This window comes from Cyprinodon variegatus, unplaced genomic scaffold, assembly GCF_000732505.1.
Source record: "Cyprinodon variegatus isolate N-32 unplaced genomic scaffold, C_variegatus-1.0 Scaffold386, whole genome shotgun sequence".
Taxonomy (NCBI): domain Eukaryota; kingdom Metazoa; phylum Chordata; class Actinopteri; order Cyprinodontiformes; family Cyprinodontidae; genus Cyprinodon; species Cyprinodon variegatus.
The window spans coordinates 680,977-697,338 of NW_015150839.1; the positions used below are offsets into that span (position 1 = coordinate 680,977).

Genomic DNA, 16,362 nt, shown 5'->3' on the forward strand with positions numbered 1-16,362 from the left:
TTGACTTTGCATATAAACACGCTGCTTCTGCTGCACCTGCTGGGTCCAGCGGTTGAATAACAGCGAGCACAGCTTAATTTGTTTCACCATGTTTTTCACATCAGCGATGGTGATGAGTGGAAAAAAAAAACACCTGGTCTCCTTACATTCAGCCACTCTTTCATCATCTCCTCAATGAGGTGGTCTCAAAAGTCGCAGTTACAACACACATAGGGCGCACCGCACCAAAGGGAACACCGAACATTTTGAGGGGAAAAAAAGACGTTTAAGTGCGCCTTATAGTCGTGAAAATACGGTAGTAAAAGTGCAGCTGAGAAACATGTTTTCTGCAGGTTATTATTAAGAAGTTTGAGATACCTTGCCCTCTGCCTCTGACTGATCATGTGAATGAAACCATACTAACCCTAGACACCTGCAGACCTAAATATTTTGTCTTTAACTCACAGGTAAATACATCTTTTTCTGCGAATCTTTTCAGTTATATTTGTTGAACTATTTGTAACCTTTGGATCTTTTCATTTTTCCAGACTGTCTATGCTATTCCCATTGTTACCTTTGCCTTTGTGTGCCACCCTACCATCCTACCCATGTATGAGGAGCTCAAAGAGTAAGTCCTGCTTCTTGGGTGTAATATCAAACTTTCTCTAATATTTAAACCCATGTTATATCTCTTCAAAATAATGTCTAAATTATACCTATTTTCTGTAAACAGCCGCTCACGCAGAAAGATGCAGAATATTGCCAACGTGTCCTTCCTGGCCATGTTCATCATGTACCTGCTGGGTGCCCTCTTTGGATACCTCACCTTCAACAGTAACTCTCACCAGATTTAAACACTAACACTCCTGTCTTGTAATTAGATGTGCCTAACTTGTCATGCTAAAGAAGCAACAATGTATCAGAATCAAAGATCTATATCAACATGATGACAGACAGATTTCCTCTTGACTTCTAAAAGCTAATCCTGTTCCACTTACTTCTTCAGTAAGCTCTATAGCATTTAGTTAGGAGACTCATGTAGGCTGTTGGAGTATAATGATCATATCAACATGTTAAAGCAGTTTACCAATAGCTATGCAACAAAGAATATCATCCTGCTGAAATAACTACCAGATAATTGGTTTGGTATTTTGTGGTCATTAACCAATGCGTATGACCACAGCATAATCATAATAATTTAACTTCATTGATCTCACACTGGAGAAATTTACCTCTGCATTTAATCCATCCCCTTGGGAAGCAGTGGGCTGCTACTGTAAGGCGTCCAGGGAGCATTTTGGGGTTAAGGGTCTTTGCTCAGGGACCCAGAGTGCAGGCTGTGGGTAACAAACCGGGTACTTGCAACCTTCTCAGAGCACAAGTGCACTGCTCTAACCAGTAGATCAACGGCTCCCACGATTCATTTTAAGTTTAACCTTATAGCATTATTACTCCAGAGAAGATCTGATGGAGGAATGAACCAAAAAAAAAAAAAAAGCAGAACATCACACAATAGAATTTAAAACATCTAAATTCTTCAATCCCATCTAATTAATTTCTTTGATAACATATCAAGTGAACCGTGCTTCAGTCTGTCTGATAAAGCATTTGCGGTATTAAATCTGTGCAGTCCATGTGGAACCTAAACTGCTCCACACCTACTTCAAGTACTTCAAGCATGATGTCCTCCTGTTGGTGGTTCGTCTGGCTGTACTGGCTGCTGTCACACTCACAGTCCCTGTGGTGCTCTTCCCTGTAAGTGTCTGAGCTTTACTATCAGTTATAGTGAACCAAGACCATGAAGTTCAGTGAACTAATCTTGGTTTGTTTCTGAACAGATTCGTACCTCCATCAGCCACCTACTGTTCTCAACCAGGGACTTCAGGTGGATCCAACACATTATTATCACTGTAATCCTGCTTGCAGGAACCAACACTCTGGTCATCTTTGTCCCCAGCATCAGATATATCATTGGCTTCATTGGTTAGTACCTGCATATAAGATTTAGTGTCTTGATAGTGAAGCATTATTGACCTCATGTGTTTAACTTTACCATTTGTCTTGTTTTCAGGTGCCTCTGCTGCTCCAATGCTCATCTTCATCCTGCCCTCAGCTTTCTATATCAAACTTGTCAAGAAGGAGTCAATGATGTCAATGCAAAAGATTGGGGTAATTTATTAATTATCAAACATTATCTTCTCTTATTCTCCACATCTATTTTCAAAACTAAAATACCGTATACATAATTCCCAGTGACATTACTTTCTCCTGCAGGCCATATTGTTCCTGATATTAGGATTCTTTGTCATGTTTGGCTGCATGACTATGATTCTTATGGACTGGATCTCCAACAGTGAGGTCGCCGATCAGGGTCACTGATGCTCCAGCTCTTCTGCTGGCGAGATACACTGAAACACTGTTTATTTTCTTTCAAGCTTGTTTTCTATACTGCCTAAATAGTGACATTTTGAATTGAGAAAGCTTCCTGGAGGGGAAGCGAAACCTTGGAAACAAAGTCCAGTGGATTGTTTTTTTAAACTTTTACGGAATGCCAAAATAGTGGTTTCCTAGAGATCATACAGTTTGTCATTTTTCATTGAAAACTGCTAGGAATGTCATATGACCTTCCTAGCAGCCCTCAGCTAGAGCAGAGCATTGACCACCCTCACTGCATGGATTTTATCGCTTTATCGCTCTTCCCTAAGCGATTTGCATAGGGATAATATGTAAATAAGCTGCTTTTGACATGGACACCGTGTTCGGTGGGAATGCACCTTATAGCATCACTGCTCCAGAAACGATCTGAGGGAGGAATGCACCAAAATACCAGCTACAGTCTGAGCAACCTGGTGGAAACTTATATGAACATTTGACCTCTGTTATTGCCAACTAAAATGGGAGCACTTAGCATTCACTTTTTCATATATATATACGGTATACATGATGTTCTCATCCACATATAGATTTTCCATTAACTGCTCAGCCCTACTTTCAATGGCTGGCTAAATCATTTTTGCCTCAAGATAAGCTGCTAATTAAATGATAATTTTTGCCTTTACAAAAACATTATTTGATATCATGCACTTGAAATAAGAGAATGGAATTGTTTTCTTTTTTTTTCCGGATGTAAATAACCAGCATTTGAAGTGTTCACCAAAGATCAAATACAGCTGCTGCATGCAGCCTTCTAACAACATTTTTTGCTTTGTTAATTACAAAGTTAAATAAGCAATGTAAACTGAAGTTATCGTTTTCTTTAAAAATACTGTTAAAGAAACTGTCATTATTTCCTATATATTTGTATTTGTATATATATTTCTATGTTTATAATAAAAAGCCTAAATAAATGACCTTAATGCCATAACTTAATTTTCTGTTTTGCTTTCTTGCTGTAGAAAGTATTAAAATTAGGTACAATTCACAGAACTTTGATTCTCTTTGCTCATAACTGTCATGATCTTGTAATGCACCGATGGCTGGCTTAAATCCTCATTCCGTTCACCTGTCTAACTCTGCCCAGTTCCTCATTACCGCTCATCTGATCCATCTTGTCCTGCCTCTATTTAAGATACTTGCATCTAGCTATCAGGACCTGATTATTGTTCTAGTTCACTTTGGCCAGTGGTGAGAGGGGTTTTTAGTGTTCCATAGTTTTTCTGTTTTCCTGATCCTGACCTGTTCTGCCTTTCATCCACTGAGCGTGGCAGTTCCTGTCTGAACGGATTGCCTCCTGGACGTCTGAGCCTTCCTATTGTGATCTGTTTCCCTGACCTGCTTTCGGACTCCTGCATGTTCTCCGGGGCTGCAGCATCTGGGACACTCTGGGCAGCGCTCGCCGCATGTAGTTGGCAGCTCACCTGCTGGATCCTACCTCGTTCTCTAAGGATGGACTGAACTATTAAACCAGAGCTTTAGTGATACACACCCTAACCGCTGATACATCGTATCAACAGTCTGCTTTGTTTGAATAAGTGAATTAAGCTATTCCACTGTCTGCCTTGCCTGAAACCTGGGTCCCTCTGTCCTGTGTCATGACAATTACATTTATTGCTGTAGTCTGTTCTACATATATTTTCATGCATTTTCTGGTTTAGTGAATTGAAGTTGAGTGAGACATGCATTAATACAAAGTTATGTCCACAATTCTAATCTTTTAGCTGGATTTCAAAATAAATCAAAATGAGGGTTTCAAAAATCAGGTAAGAAACTTTACAGATCAGGACATTATTTTAACTGATATACATTATATCAAACAAAACTGGTCCACATTTATTTAAATAAACCACATAGAATTCAATCCAGTGTAATGATGTGATTTAAACTGGCATTTAAGGAAAACAATGTCTAAAGAAGGGGTCACCAACTTTGAAATTTTGTTTTATCCTGTTTCTCTTCTTTCTTAAATAACACTTGCTGACAGGCTCAGTGGTTAAGATCAAGTGGGTCAGGATCAGGAAATCAGAAACACTATGGTACCCCCAAAACCACTCTCTCCAAAGACATCAGACAGGAACAGACACAATCAGTGGATGAGAGGCAGAACAGCTCAGGATCAGGAAATCAGAAACACTAAGGGATACTAAAAACCCTCTCTGCACTGGCCCCCAAGAACAAGAACAATAATCTGCCCTGATAGCTGGATGCAAGTACCTTAAATAGAGACAGGAGCAGGTGGATCAGATGAGCGGTAATGAGCAACCATGCAGAGGTAGACAGGTGAATGGAATTAGCAATTAAGCCAGGCATCAGTGCCAAGATCATTACATGTTTAGTATAATGTTAAGGTTTCCAATAAGACTGTCCCTATATTTTAGAACAAAACACTTTTGAAATGCTGTTTCGCTAATTTGAGAGCCTTTGGTCTCAGTTGTACCTGAATGCAATATTAGTGTCTGATAAAATCCCTCCCCTTTGATGAAGTTTTGTCTGGGCTGGCTGGATGCAAACAGGTCGCTGGATTTAGACGTCAGCTTATTCCTCTTAAAGGAATAGTACACCCAAAACATGATTAGCCTTCATTTTCTACTCACCCCCATGCTGAACAACACTCTGGAGTACTTTTTTGATATCTCAAATGCATCTGGAGATCTGGGAGGCTTCTTCCTGTCTGCTGACATTCAAATAATGGAGGTCCATAGCGCCCGAGGCAGAAAGGTCAATATTCGTGTCAATATTCCTCCATACTGCTCGTCCAATGTATTCCAAGTGTCCTGAGTGGGTAGCATCCAGAATTTACTCGAAACGAAGTCATTTAGAATGTTTATAGAGCATAAACAGTAGTGTATAGGATTTCCTAAAAGCGCGCGCCTGCGCGTTCACAACGCTACGGAAGCCGGCAGACCAACCAGATGAAAGTGCGCAGGACTTACTCTTTGTGCTCCTCATACATGCGTAGGATGGTCGGGTGGCACACAAAGGCAAAGGTAACAATGGGAATAGAATAGACAGTCTGGAAAAATGAAAAAAAAAATCCACAGGTTACAAATAGTTCAACAAATATAACTGATAAGATTTGCTGAAATAGATGTATTTACCTGTGAGTTAAAGACAAAGTATTTAGGTCTGCAGGTGTCATCATCGCAAGTGGTGCAGTCGCTGTGGTGGGTGATGTTCAGCAAGGTTTCAGTCACATGATCAGTCATAGGCAGAGGGCACGGTATCTCGATCTTCTTAATAAACACCTGCAGAAATGCATAGGAAAACATGTTTCTATGCTGCTATTTTACTATTTGATAAACAATATGAAAGTTTTTAGTGGAGTGATTCCTTAAATGTAAGGGCTACGGGTGGAATAAAAAAAAAAACAAGGTGGGGCCATACTCACTACAATCAGAAAGAACACAATGCAGAGAAGAGACAGACCACTGGTGTAAGCCAGATAACCTAAGGGAGAAAGAAAATAATAAACGTTTCCATTTAAACCTGCAACTCTAACCATTATTATTACCTAGGAAATACATCTTATAACTATAACCCTACTTACTCAAGTTCTTAGGCAGAGAGAGGGGCAGGATCAGAATAACCGAAACCAGCGCAACAAGGTAATCTCCATTAATGTACCATTCACTGAAAACAAATAAATAGTATTAGTTAACCACAGAAAGTTATTGCATCTGTTCTAAATTAGTTAGCATATAGCTGGTTCACAGGACGATCATGCTGTTTTTGACTCCATCTTTGCCTTTCAAGAATTTAAAGGATCTCCTGATTATTTATGTTTGTTCTTATAAAATTCCTGCTGTATGTCATGCTTAAAGTGATCTGGTCTCCTCCTAAGGGCCTCATCACTGCTTACATTTTATCTGCTGCACTGTTAGCAACAACAAACCTCACAAACACTGCCATAAACCGTCCAGCAAAAGGTTAACTGCACCTCTCTCAGATATAGAGCAGTATCCACAACTAGAAAATTTCTAAAGAAATTTTGAGGGGGGCAACCTACTGCCCGTCTGGGTAACCGGGCCAATACGGCCCTGGCAAGTGACATTGGGGCTCCCCAGACCAACTGCTTACGCTTTGAGGGCTGCTTTTGCTTTCTAAGTAGGAGAACTTAGCATACATTTGTTCTCATCCAAATATAGATTTTCCATTAACTGCTCAGCCCTACTGATGATGTAACTCTGTCATGCAGACCAAAAACAGACAGCTTGTCGAGTCAGGCTTGGTTACCTATTGGCAAAGTAAAACATTTAAAGCAAAACATATCACAATAGAATATAAAACATCTAAATTCTTCAATCTCATCTATTTATTCTCTTTGATAACATATCAAGTGAACCGTGCTTCAGTCTGTCTAATAAAGCATTTGCGGTATTAAATCTGTACAGTCCATGTGGAACCTGAACTGCTCCACACCTACTTCAAGTACTTCAAGCATGATGTCCTCCTGTTGGTGGCTCGTCTGGCTGTACTGTCTGCTGTCACACTCACAGTCCCCGTGGTGCTCTTCATTGTAAGTATCTGAGCTCTACTATCAGTTATACAGTCAAACAAGACAATGAAGTCCAGTGAACTAATTTTGATTTGATTCTGAACAGATTCGTACCTCGATAAATGACCTACTGTTCTTAACCAAGGACTTCAGCTGGATCCGACACATTATTATCAGCATAGGGCTGCTTGCAGGAACCAACACTCTGGTCATCTTTGTCCCAAACATTAGAGATATCTTTGACCTTATCGGTTAGTACCTGCATATATCTATAAGATTTAATGTCTTGATAGCGAAGCATTATTGACCCCATGTGTTTAAATGTACCCTTTGTACTGTTTTCAGGTGCCTCTGCTGCTCCAATGCTCATCTTTATCCTGCCCTCTGCTTTCTATATCAAACTTGTCAAGAAGGAGTCAATGCAAAGGATTGGGGTAATTTAAGCTATACCTAGTACTTATTCTTCACATCTATTTTCAAAACTAAACTACACATAATTCACAGAGAGATTATTTCCTCCTCTAGGCCACCATTTTCCTGATATCAGGAGTTTTTGTCATGTTTGGCTGCATGACTCTGATCCTGACGAACGGAATCTCCAACCGTGAGGTCACCGATCAGGATCACTGATGCCCCAGCTCTTCTCCTGCTGAGAGACACAAAAAACTTTTTTTTTTCTTTCAATGTGGTTTTCTATAATGCCAAAAAATTGGCTTCCTAGAGATCAAATAGGTTGTTACTTTTGCCTGAAAACTGCTAGGAAGGTCATACTTCCTAGAGCTGAGCATTGACCGCCCTAACTGCATGGATTTTACTGCTTTGTCACTCTTCTGTAAGCGACTTGCATGGAAATAATATGTAATAGTAATGTGTTCAGCGTGAATGCACCTTATAGCTTCACTGCTCCAGAGAAAATCTGATGGAGGAATGGACCAAAATACCAGCTATAGCCTGCGCAACCTGGTGGAAACTTGTATGAATATTCGACCTCTGTCACTGCAAACTAAACTTTTTCTTTCTAAGTAGTAGAACTTGCAGAATCAATCGCTAACTATAACATGTTTTGCCTCAAGATAAGCTGCTAATTAAGTTATCATTTTTGCTTTTATAATAACATTATTTGATATCATGCACTTAAAATAAAATAATGGAGTTTTGTTTTTTATCTTAAATGTAAATAACCTGATTACATTGGAAAATTGTCTCACCTACTCAAATTTGTGACAAATTTTGTCTCATTCATTTCAACTTTTGAAGTGTTCCCTGAGGCACAAAGACAGTTACTGCATGCAGCCTTCTAAAACAATCTTATTTTAAATCCATCAATTGTAAATGCAGTTTCACAGCTTTCTCTGATCACATAAACAGGAATTCATGGCACAAAATGCAACATTCAGAGGAAAGTCTACCAAAGTAGAAATACTAAATACATGATGTTTTAGTCGATATTGGGGTCACCCAAATGTACCTAGGCAAATACACCTATAAGATAAGTAATTTTTATTTTTTGTTAATTAAATTTTGCAAATCTGCCACAGAGTCTGCCAAATGAACAAGGAGAACATTTTTAAAAAAACCACTAACAAACTGTTTGTGAAATATCTGTTAAACTGAATTGAAACTTATACATGTACATTGTTAATTACAAAGTTAAATAGGTAATATAAACTGAAGTTATTGTTTTCATTTTAATTATTTTCTGCAATCCACATCTCAAGATTCAGAAGAGTTTACTTTTGCCATATCTTCTGGCGTTCAGGGTTCGTGTGAATCCACCAGTGTGACAACAGCTGAACCTTCCACACAGAGCACCATAGACTCTGGTCAAACATGTAGACGTTTCCTGAGAGAAATTGTAGAGCACCTCAGAGACAGAACACTGAATATGGTATCAGCACACTGATCTCACTGTGTTCTGTTAATTTTATATAGTTAAGTTATGGAAAGAAACATAAGATGGGTAATAAATGGAGTATAAACATGGTTTTGTGTCAAGAGAGAAGAAAAAGTCATTCTTAACCCAAGAAATAAACTGTGGTCCACGGTCAGAGAGCATCTCAGGGGGAAGACCGTGAAGACCAAAATACATGATTGAAAAAAGGTTTGGCAGTTTTGGAAGATGAGGGGAGTTTGGGGGTTTCAATTAGGTGACAGTCAATGGAGAAGGAGTCTATGATAGAGAGGATAATACTTTTATGGTTTTATTCTGGGAGACCAAAAACAAAGTCCAGGGCTATGTGGGACCAAGCATTTATTATTGATCCCGATCTCAACTGGGAGTTCAGTGCCCTCCAGACAGTGCCTCTATTCCTCAAGGGAGAGTTTTATGGCTAATAGTTCACATTTACCAATGTTGTAATTTCTGTCAATGAGAACTTCTTACAGAGCATAAGGATGTAGTCTATTGCTTAAATACAGCATCCACCTCTAAGTTGAATTGGGCTGAAAGATCAGGATGTAGGAGAATATGAGCTTTTATGAACCTCTTTATTAGCTCAAAAACGGCATGTCCACTCCAGGGTTTGATTTACAAAGGTCTCTTGGTCGAGGTGAGTTGGGTTAATGGGGCAGCAATAAGTCTGTAGTATTTGATGAAGCGACGGTAGCGGTTGGCGAACCCTAAGAGCCGATGGAGCTAACTGCGGGACTCAGAAACTGGCCACTCCTCCACCACTTTGATCTTGGCTGGGTCCATCTTCAAAATTATAGCCCAAAAAGGTTATAGAGGTTAAAAGAACTGGGCATTTTTCAGCTTTGAAAAGTGGACAATTATCCAAGTGCCACTGGAGAACCATCCAGGGCATGACATTGGTGTTGTTCCAAACTGCTGGCTGAAATAAGGATTTCGTCCATACAGATGAAAACAAAAATATTTATGTAGTATTTTATAACATCATTTACAAGGTTCTGGGAAACAGCTGGTAGGTTACAAAGGCCAAAAGGCATAACTAAATATTCATAATCTCTGATGTGGGTCTAAAAGGCCATTTTCCATTCAGCTCACTCTCGGATTCAGACAAAATGGTAGACATCCCTAGATCTCATTTAAAAAATAATACTAGTTTCTGGACACGTTCAGAAGTCGAGGTTATGAGGGGAAGTGAATAATTATTCTTGATTAATGAGTAGAGGTTGAATATAGTCTTATTCAACATAAGTTGGAAAAACAACCAGTCTACTTGCTTAAAACAATTTTGTTTAGATTAAACAATATAATGATCAAAAACCGACCAAGACACCGGTTTAAGTTGTATTATTAGTATTCAGTAGTACTGCTTTCAACAAACGAGTAAGCGTTAAAAGTAGCATCTGCTGTAAGACTTTGCCCTTCAGTCCAAGGGTTATTAATTCAAGATCCAGTATCTGATTTTGAAAGTTGGTATACTACTTAACCAGTATTTTGGAAAAAAGTGACCAATTTGTATTGTTTGCTCTTTGCCCAAATTGGATTGGATAAAAATCATTTTAACCTAAAGATTAATTGGACATATAACTTCCAACCAAAATAAAACCAAAAACTTGGAAAAACTATTATTTTTTAATAAAATTGACTAACACTTTTCATTTTACTCATCGTTGCCCAAGTTGCACAAACACTTTCACTGTTTTCTTGAGCTTATGTCACTAAAATGACAGAAAAACAGTGTACTTTCAAAGACTGTCCTCCTCTAAAAATATTTTAAGCACAAAAAAACCTTGCAAAATATTTAATTATACACACCATTATGACCAATTTGAAAGGTACTTAAAAGAGGGGGGGAAAGAGAAAAAATTGCCAATATCACAGATTATATTGCTAACTATAGTTATGCACTCCACCAGTAGGTGGTGACATATCCAAATTAAGATTTTTGAAATATGTGGTTTGTTGAAGAAATTTGCCTCATGAAGTTTCATCTGAAGATCACTAGCAGTAAGGTTCTTCTTGGCCTCATCAGTAATATTCAGTGACAAAGCAGGCTACAGTGAATAATTACCACTAAACCTGTTTTTCTCCTAAGAATAAGAAGCCAGTGACTATACAAGAGCTTAAATCAACTATAACCAAAAAAAAAACACTCTTAATACATTGAAAGTACACTGCTTATGGAGTTAAAAAAAAGTATAAGCGCACTAATCAGAATAACCTAAATATGCTTCATGAACTAGGTATTTTAGTAAATAAACTGCAAATAAGTCCAGAGTCATAACATCCATCTGTACTCTAAAATGAACATTTAATAAGCCTCCATGTAGCTATCATAAATTTTTTTTTTTTGGTCTGGATCCACTTCATATTGTAATACGGACAATATGTTGCTGTTTAGGAACATTTAGTCACATTTTTAAAGCAAACACAATGACAAGATTTGGTGATATGACTGTTAAATGTTTTTTTTACAACACATAGAAACATTTACAACTACATACATAAACATTAGTTTTGCATAACTGCAATAATATATTGACAATAAAATGAGACTGGTATATTCAGCGCCCATATAGGACCTTTGATTAAACTGGCATTATGTGCCAGTTATGTGTCATTTTCTAACTTGCCTGTGCCAGGTCCCAGTGGGCATAAGCCACTTTTGGCTGTAGTTGTTGCTGCCAAGATCTCAGAGATCCTGCTGACATGCTAAGAGATGTTAATGGATGGATTATTAGCTGGTAATATAGTCCAGGCATTCACCCCTGGACTTGCAATCGGGCATAGAGGGCTCTTGCCCAATATGACAATGGGCTGGACAAAGCAGGGCAGCAGAGGGCCGATGTCCCATCCCTCTTGGGAACAGCTGTCAATCAATCAACATAGAGAACAGAGAAGAACATCATGGAGGTAAGAAATAAACAGAAGGTGCTAAAAAAGTAAGAGCTAAAACCAGATATGCCCTTTAAGCAGAGGCTCACAAATGTGTGGCGTAAACCCAAATGTTTGCTGGTGATTAAGCTGGAGTTTCCTCAGCATCCAAAGAGGCAGCTGCAGGTGTTGCAGAGGTAGCAGCAGGAGAAGGAGAGAACCGTGATAAACTACAGTCTACCTGGGTCAGACATAAAACAAGTTTTAGTGTTTATTTTTTCACTGTGCTTACAAATTCTTATCAGTTAGTTGTTATATGTAGGTTTTTTAACAATTTAGAGTTAGAAAAATGTAAATGTCACCATTTTATTTCTACTAAGTTACAAGCATTTGGCCTGCTAGGAATGTTGTGTTAACTTCAAACTGGGAGAAGAAATCTTTCTTCCAGGAAGGGAAATATGCCTTATCTTGCTGTGAGGTTGCAGGTGACTGATCACCGGCAATAAACCTGCACCCCCCTTTTTTTGTATGTGCAAACTTCTCAACCTTCCTGATGCTTCTTTGAATTTCGATGATAAAGGCAGGGAACAAAGAGGTCCCAGCAGTGCTGACCACAGACATTCAGGGACGTCATTCGCTGTCTGTTTCCACTCTCCTCTTCTGCAGAAAAGTGACTTGTGTCTTGTGTTGGTTTATTTCTCAGGCATAATTAACCCTATCATTCAAGTTTTTATTCCCTTATACTAGTTACAGTGATATTACTGCTTAATTGCATATTCAGCTGGTAAATTATGTCTTTATTAGATATTCATGTTTATTCCAGTATTTATTAATTATGTTCCAAATGCTACATCACATTTTTATCTATTCATGCATTCGTTTTTGCAATTCTGCCACCCACTTCACCAAAGGAACAAAAATGAGAGCAGTGGAATTTTTTGGTAAGAATATTTTCAACATAACCACAAAAAACAGTTTATAATATATCAGTTAAACTGGTCCTAAACTCATATGTTTATGTAGTTAGTACTATGATTTAAGCCACCACTACATCTAAGGAAATAAGAATATTTTAATTGATCTCACTTCTCTTCTCAGCTGTTTCCACAAGATGAAGCACAAGATAAAGAAATTTCAACTTTTCGTTTTTACTGCAACAATCTTTATCATAATCGGCCCAATCTTCAATCTTCTGGTGGTTTATCTTCTACTCTTAACTCATGGGCCAAACTTATTAAGCACATTAGCTTAGTTAACTTTTTTTAGGAGGTAATATTTGGTTTAAAACTACTTTTCACAAGGTAAAACAGATAAGATAAGTGATAAGAAAAATGTTGCTTGAAATAAATAAAACATGCTGGTTAGCCCTCTGTTCATTAATCTTGATTATAAAATCTCTTGTTTTGGATAACAGTGGTTATTTAAACTCCAATGTTTGCAGCAGGTTGTTTAGCTGGAAGCCCATATTGTAGTTTTCTTGTAACTGTCAGCTGGACTGTTGGGGAGGCGAACAAAAACACAGACAAGGAGGAGTAGAAGTTTAGCCGAATCAGAGAAGGAAAGAGACGTATGCCAGCAGGTGGAGGTCTGACGTCACCAATAGTGTTTGCACCAGCAGATCTAACAGAATTAATACTCTTATTCTTCTCACAAGGAAACATTAAACCCTTACAGCAGCATTTATATGGGATGCTAAAGTATAAATATGTTTTCATAAATCTTGCTATAAGAAGATAGCATGTGTTGTCATTACAATATAAAACAATAAAAAAAAATGATTGTTTCATATAGCATGAATTTAATCTTTGTGGATTCTGATGCCCAAAAATGTTAGGACCATATTTCTGCTCACTTACTTACTCAAGCCCTGTCAATGATGTCATAGTTGTGACAATCCTCCTTGCTGGGAACAAGGCTCTCTGTGCATAGTTTAGGTCTTGATCTCCATCATAGTTGGGTGTAACAACCACAAAGCTTTTTTTTAGAGGAGCAGCACAGCTTCTTTTAGAGTCATGTGTCTTTTTCTCTATGATAAACCCAAACAAAAACAAGCTTGTTTTCAGTTAAAACACAAACCGGTTGTGGAACACACGCCAAACATATGATGTGCTTTCCACCTACAGGTTTGATAAAATTCCAACACTAAATAAGCTGCAGCAACCTATGACAACATATTAAATATAGATAAGTATGCCGTGACTCTGTCAGCCTACATCAACAAATTCATTGAGGATGTCAGCATCACAAAGAAAATCCCCATCCCTGCAAACCATTGACGCTGGATGAATAGGGAGGTTCGGAGATCACTAAAAGCCTGGAACTCTTCTTTCAAATCTGCTGATAAAAAGGCACTGAGGACAGTACATGCCAACTTGAACAGATCAGTGAAGCAGGAGCACAGCCAGAAAATCCAGGATCTTTTGCCATGACGCCAGCAGCACCCAGGAGGATGTGGAAAGGCATACGGGCGATCACAGCATCTGATAGGAAAACTGCAACAGATGGCGTTCAAAACACCTGTCTGCAACTGACTGTTAGACTTCCTCAAAAACAGTCCTCAGTCAGTGGACAGAACACCTGTAATGTCATCACCCTAAGCACAAGTTCCAGGGCTGCGTCCTGAGCCCCCTGCTGTTCACCCTGAAGAAACAGTCTCCAGGTTCACCACCAATCACATTATGAAGATGAAACCACAGAAGTGGGCCTCATTAGATACGATAACAGCCAGGACTACAGAGAGGAGGTGGGGAAGCTTCTGGACTGATGCAGAGACAACAACCTGATGCTGAATGTGGAGAAAATGAAGGAGATCATCTTGGACTTCAGGAAGAACCGGCTTAACCATGCTCCACTGCTCATCAATAACTCAGCTGTAGAGGTGGTGAACAGCAGCAAATTCCTGTAGGTGCGTATCACAGACACCCTGATACTGGACTGTAAACATCACCTCACTGGTAAAAACGGCACAAAAGGGCATGTACCTACTTTTGAGGATGAGGAGAACCCACCTGCCCCCACCCATCCTCACTTCCTTCTACAGAAGAACCATAGAGAGCATTCTGACCAGCTGTCTCACTGTGTGGTGTGGAGGCTGCAGTGCCTCAGACTGGAAGAAAGTGAGAAGAGTGGTGGGAACAGCAGAGAAGATCATCGGAGCTCCTCTTCCCTCTATTAAAAACATTTCATCCCAGCGCTGCGTGTCCCAAGCCCGTAACATCATAAATGACCCATCACACCCCCACCATGGACTGATCTCCCTGCTGCCCTGTGGGAAGAAACTCCGCAGCATTTGATGCGGGTCCAGCAGATTCCACAACAGCTTCTTTCACACAACCACCAGACAGCTGAACTGTTGAAAAGAACTAAAAAAAAAAAGCTAAATGTTGAAAAAATCGTAAATCATATCATCGTCTCTGCATCAAACAGACCATATAAATGCGTTTTTTGCACCATGTTTTTTCTCCAAATTTTTACATTTGATCACTGCAGCACTTCAAAAAAAATGGAAATGTAATGAGATCTTTCCAAACCACTCTGTGTATACAATGTGACAAAGTTTCTCTAAGTCTTATATGGTGTCTTAAGGTTAGAGATAGCTTGGAACCTTAACTGTATATCTTACCCCCTATCTTCCCTTGCTGCCACGCCCTTTTGGTGCCTGTTGTGATGCACCTATACATATATTCAAAGCATACCAAAAAAAATCCCTTTTCTCTTGAAAGTTTAATTCTGCATCATGGACAATATACTGTAACTTTGATTATCTGTCAAATAAAATGCAGGCAATGACGTAGTTTGCATTTTTGTACCAAGCTCACTCTTGCTCTTTTGCAGAGGCATCAGTGATGTTTTTTTCCCCTGAATATTTGTGCATAGTCATTTTCTGATATCAACCATAGTAATTTCATGGGTGTATAAATGCAGACTTCAAAGCCTCTGTCCTGTCATTAACATGGTGAATTTGGTTATCTGTTTTCCATCGATGAGCACTTGTGCCCCTGCTTAACTCAGACTTGATTAGATGCGTTTACTGACCCGAGTGATATCACGGAAAGTTTTAGTAAGGAAGAGTTGGATAAAACTACTCAGAGTATCTGCTTTCTACTTAGGGTAGGATAGCTATTCTTTCTGAAACAAGGGCCTTGATATCAACATCTTTATTTACACCTTAACTGGCTGTTAAGAAGTTGTCATTGATCTCACCACCCAGCTCCACGTGTACATATCAAGGTCTCGTCAATTTAGTGGTCACAGACTGAAAAATGTTAAAGGCCACTTGTGGTTAGATGGGGGGGGGTTGTTTTGTTTTTAATTCTAGGAAAATGTATCTGGATCAAGTTTCTTTGTTTACAATAGGACCTCAGGTGTATAAGTCCATGTCATAACTACCCCTCCCTTTCAACGTGATTCTCAAGTTCACTGTTTATGCAACAGACAGTTCTTTACTAGACAGAAAGATGAACTCTACTTAATAGCAAAGCCAAAAGTGTCTGATTTTGAGAAATTAATTATTTAATGTACAAACATTTTAATTCAGTGTATTTAAACTGTTGTTGTTCCCTTACTTTATCTTTTTTGATTTTATATCTGTTCTGATGTTTTAGTGAAGAAATCTGTTGGACTTTCATCAGAAGGAAGTACTTCAGAGATACTTTTCAGAGGTAAGAAAACT

At 38.8% G+C, this 16,362-nt stretch overlaps 1 protein-coding gene across 1 annotated transcript in view; it reads left to right on the forward strand.

The window, feature by feature from the left end:
• LOC107092585 (sodium-coupled neutral amino acid transporter 2-like) overlaps window positions 1–2,874 on the forward strand; it is a 7,399-nt gene extending 4,525 nt beyond the window's left edge. The window contains exons 10-16 of the mRNA XM_015387148.1: window positions 333–446; window positions 528–607; window positions 713–813; window positions 1,610–1,734; window positions 1,818–1,962; window positions 2,051–2,148; window positions 2,254–2,874. Coding sequence (XP_015242634.1) covers window positions 333–446; window positions 528–607; window positions 713–813; window positions 1,610–1,734; window positions 1,818–1,962; window positions 2,051–2,148; window positions 2,254–2,358 — 768 coding nt within the window. The 3' untranslated portion in view covers window positions 2,359–2,874. The remainder of the gene's footprint in view (window positions 1–332; window positions 447–527; window positions 608–712; window positions 814–1,609; window positions 1,735–1,817; window positions 1,963–2,050; window positions 2,149–2,253) is intronic.
• Window positions 2,875–16,362: the final 13,488 nt, after the last annotated feature.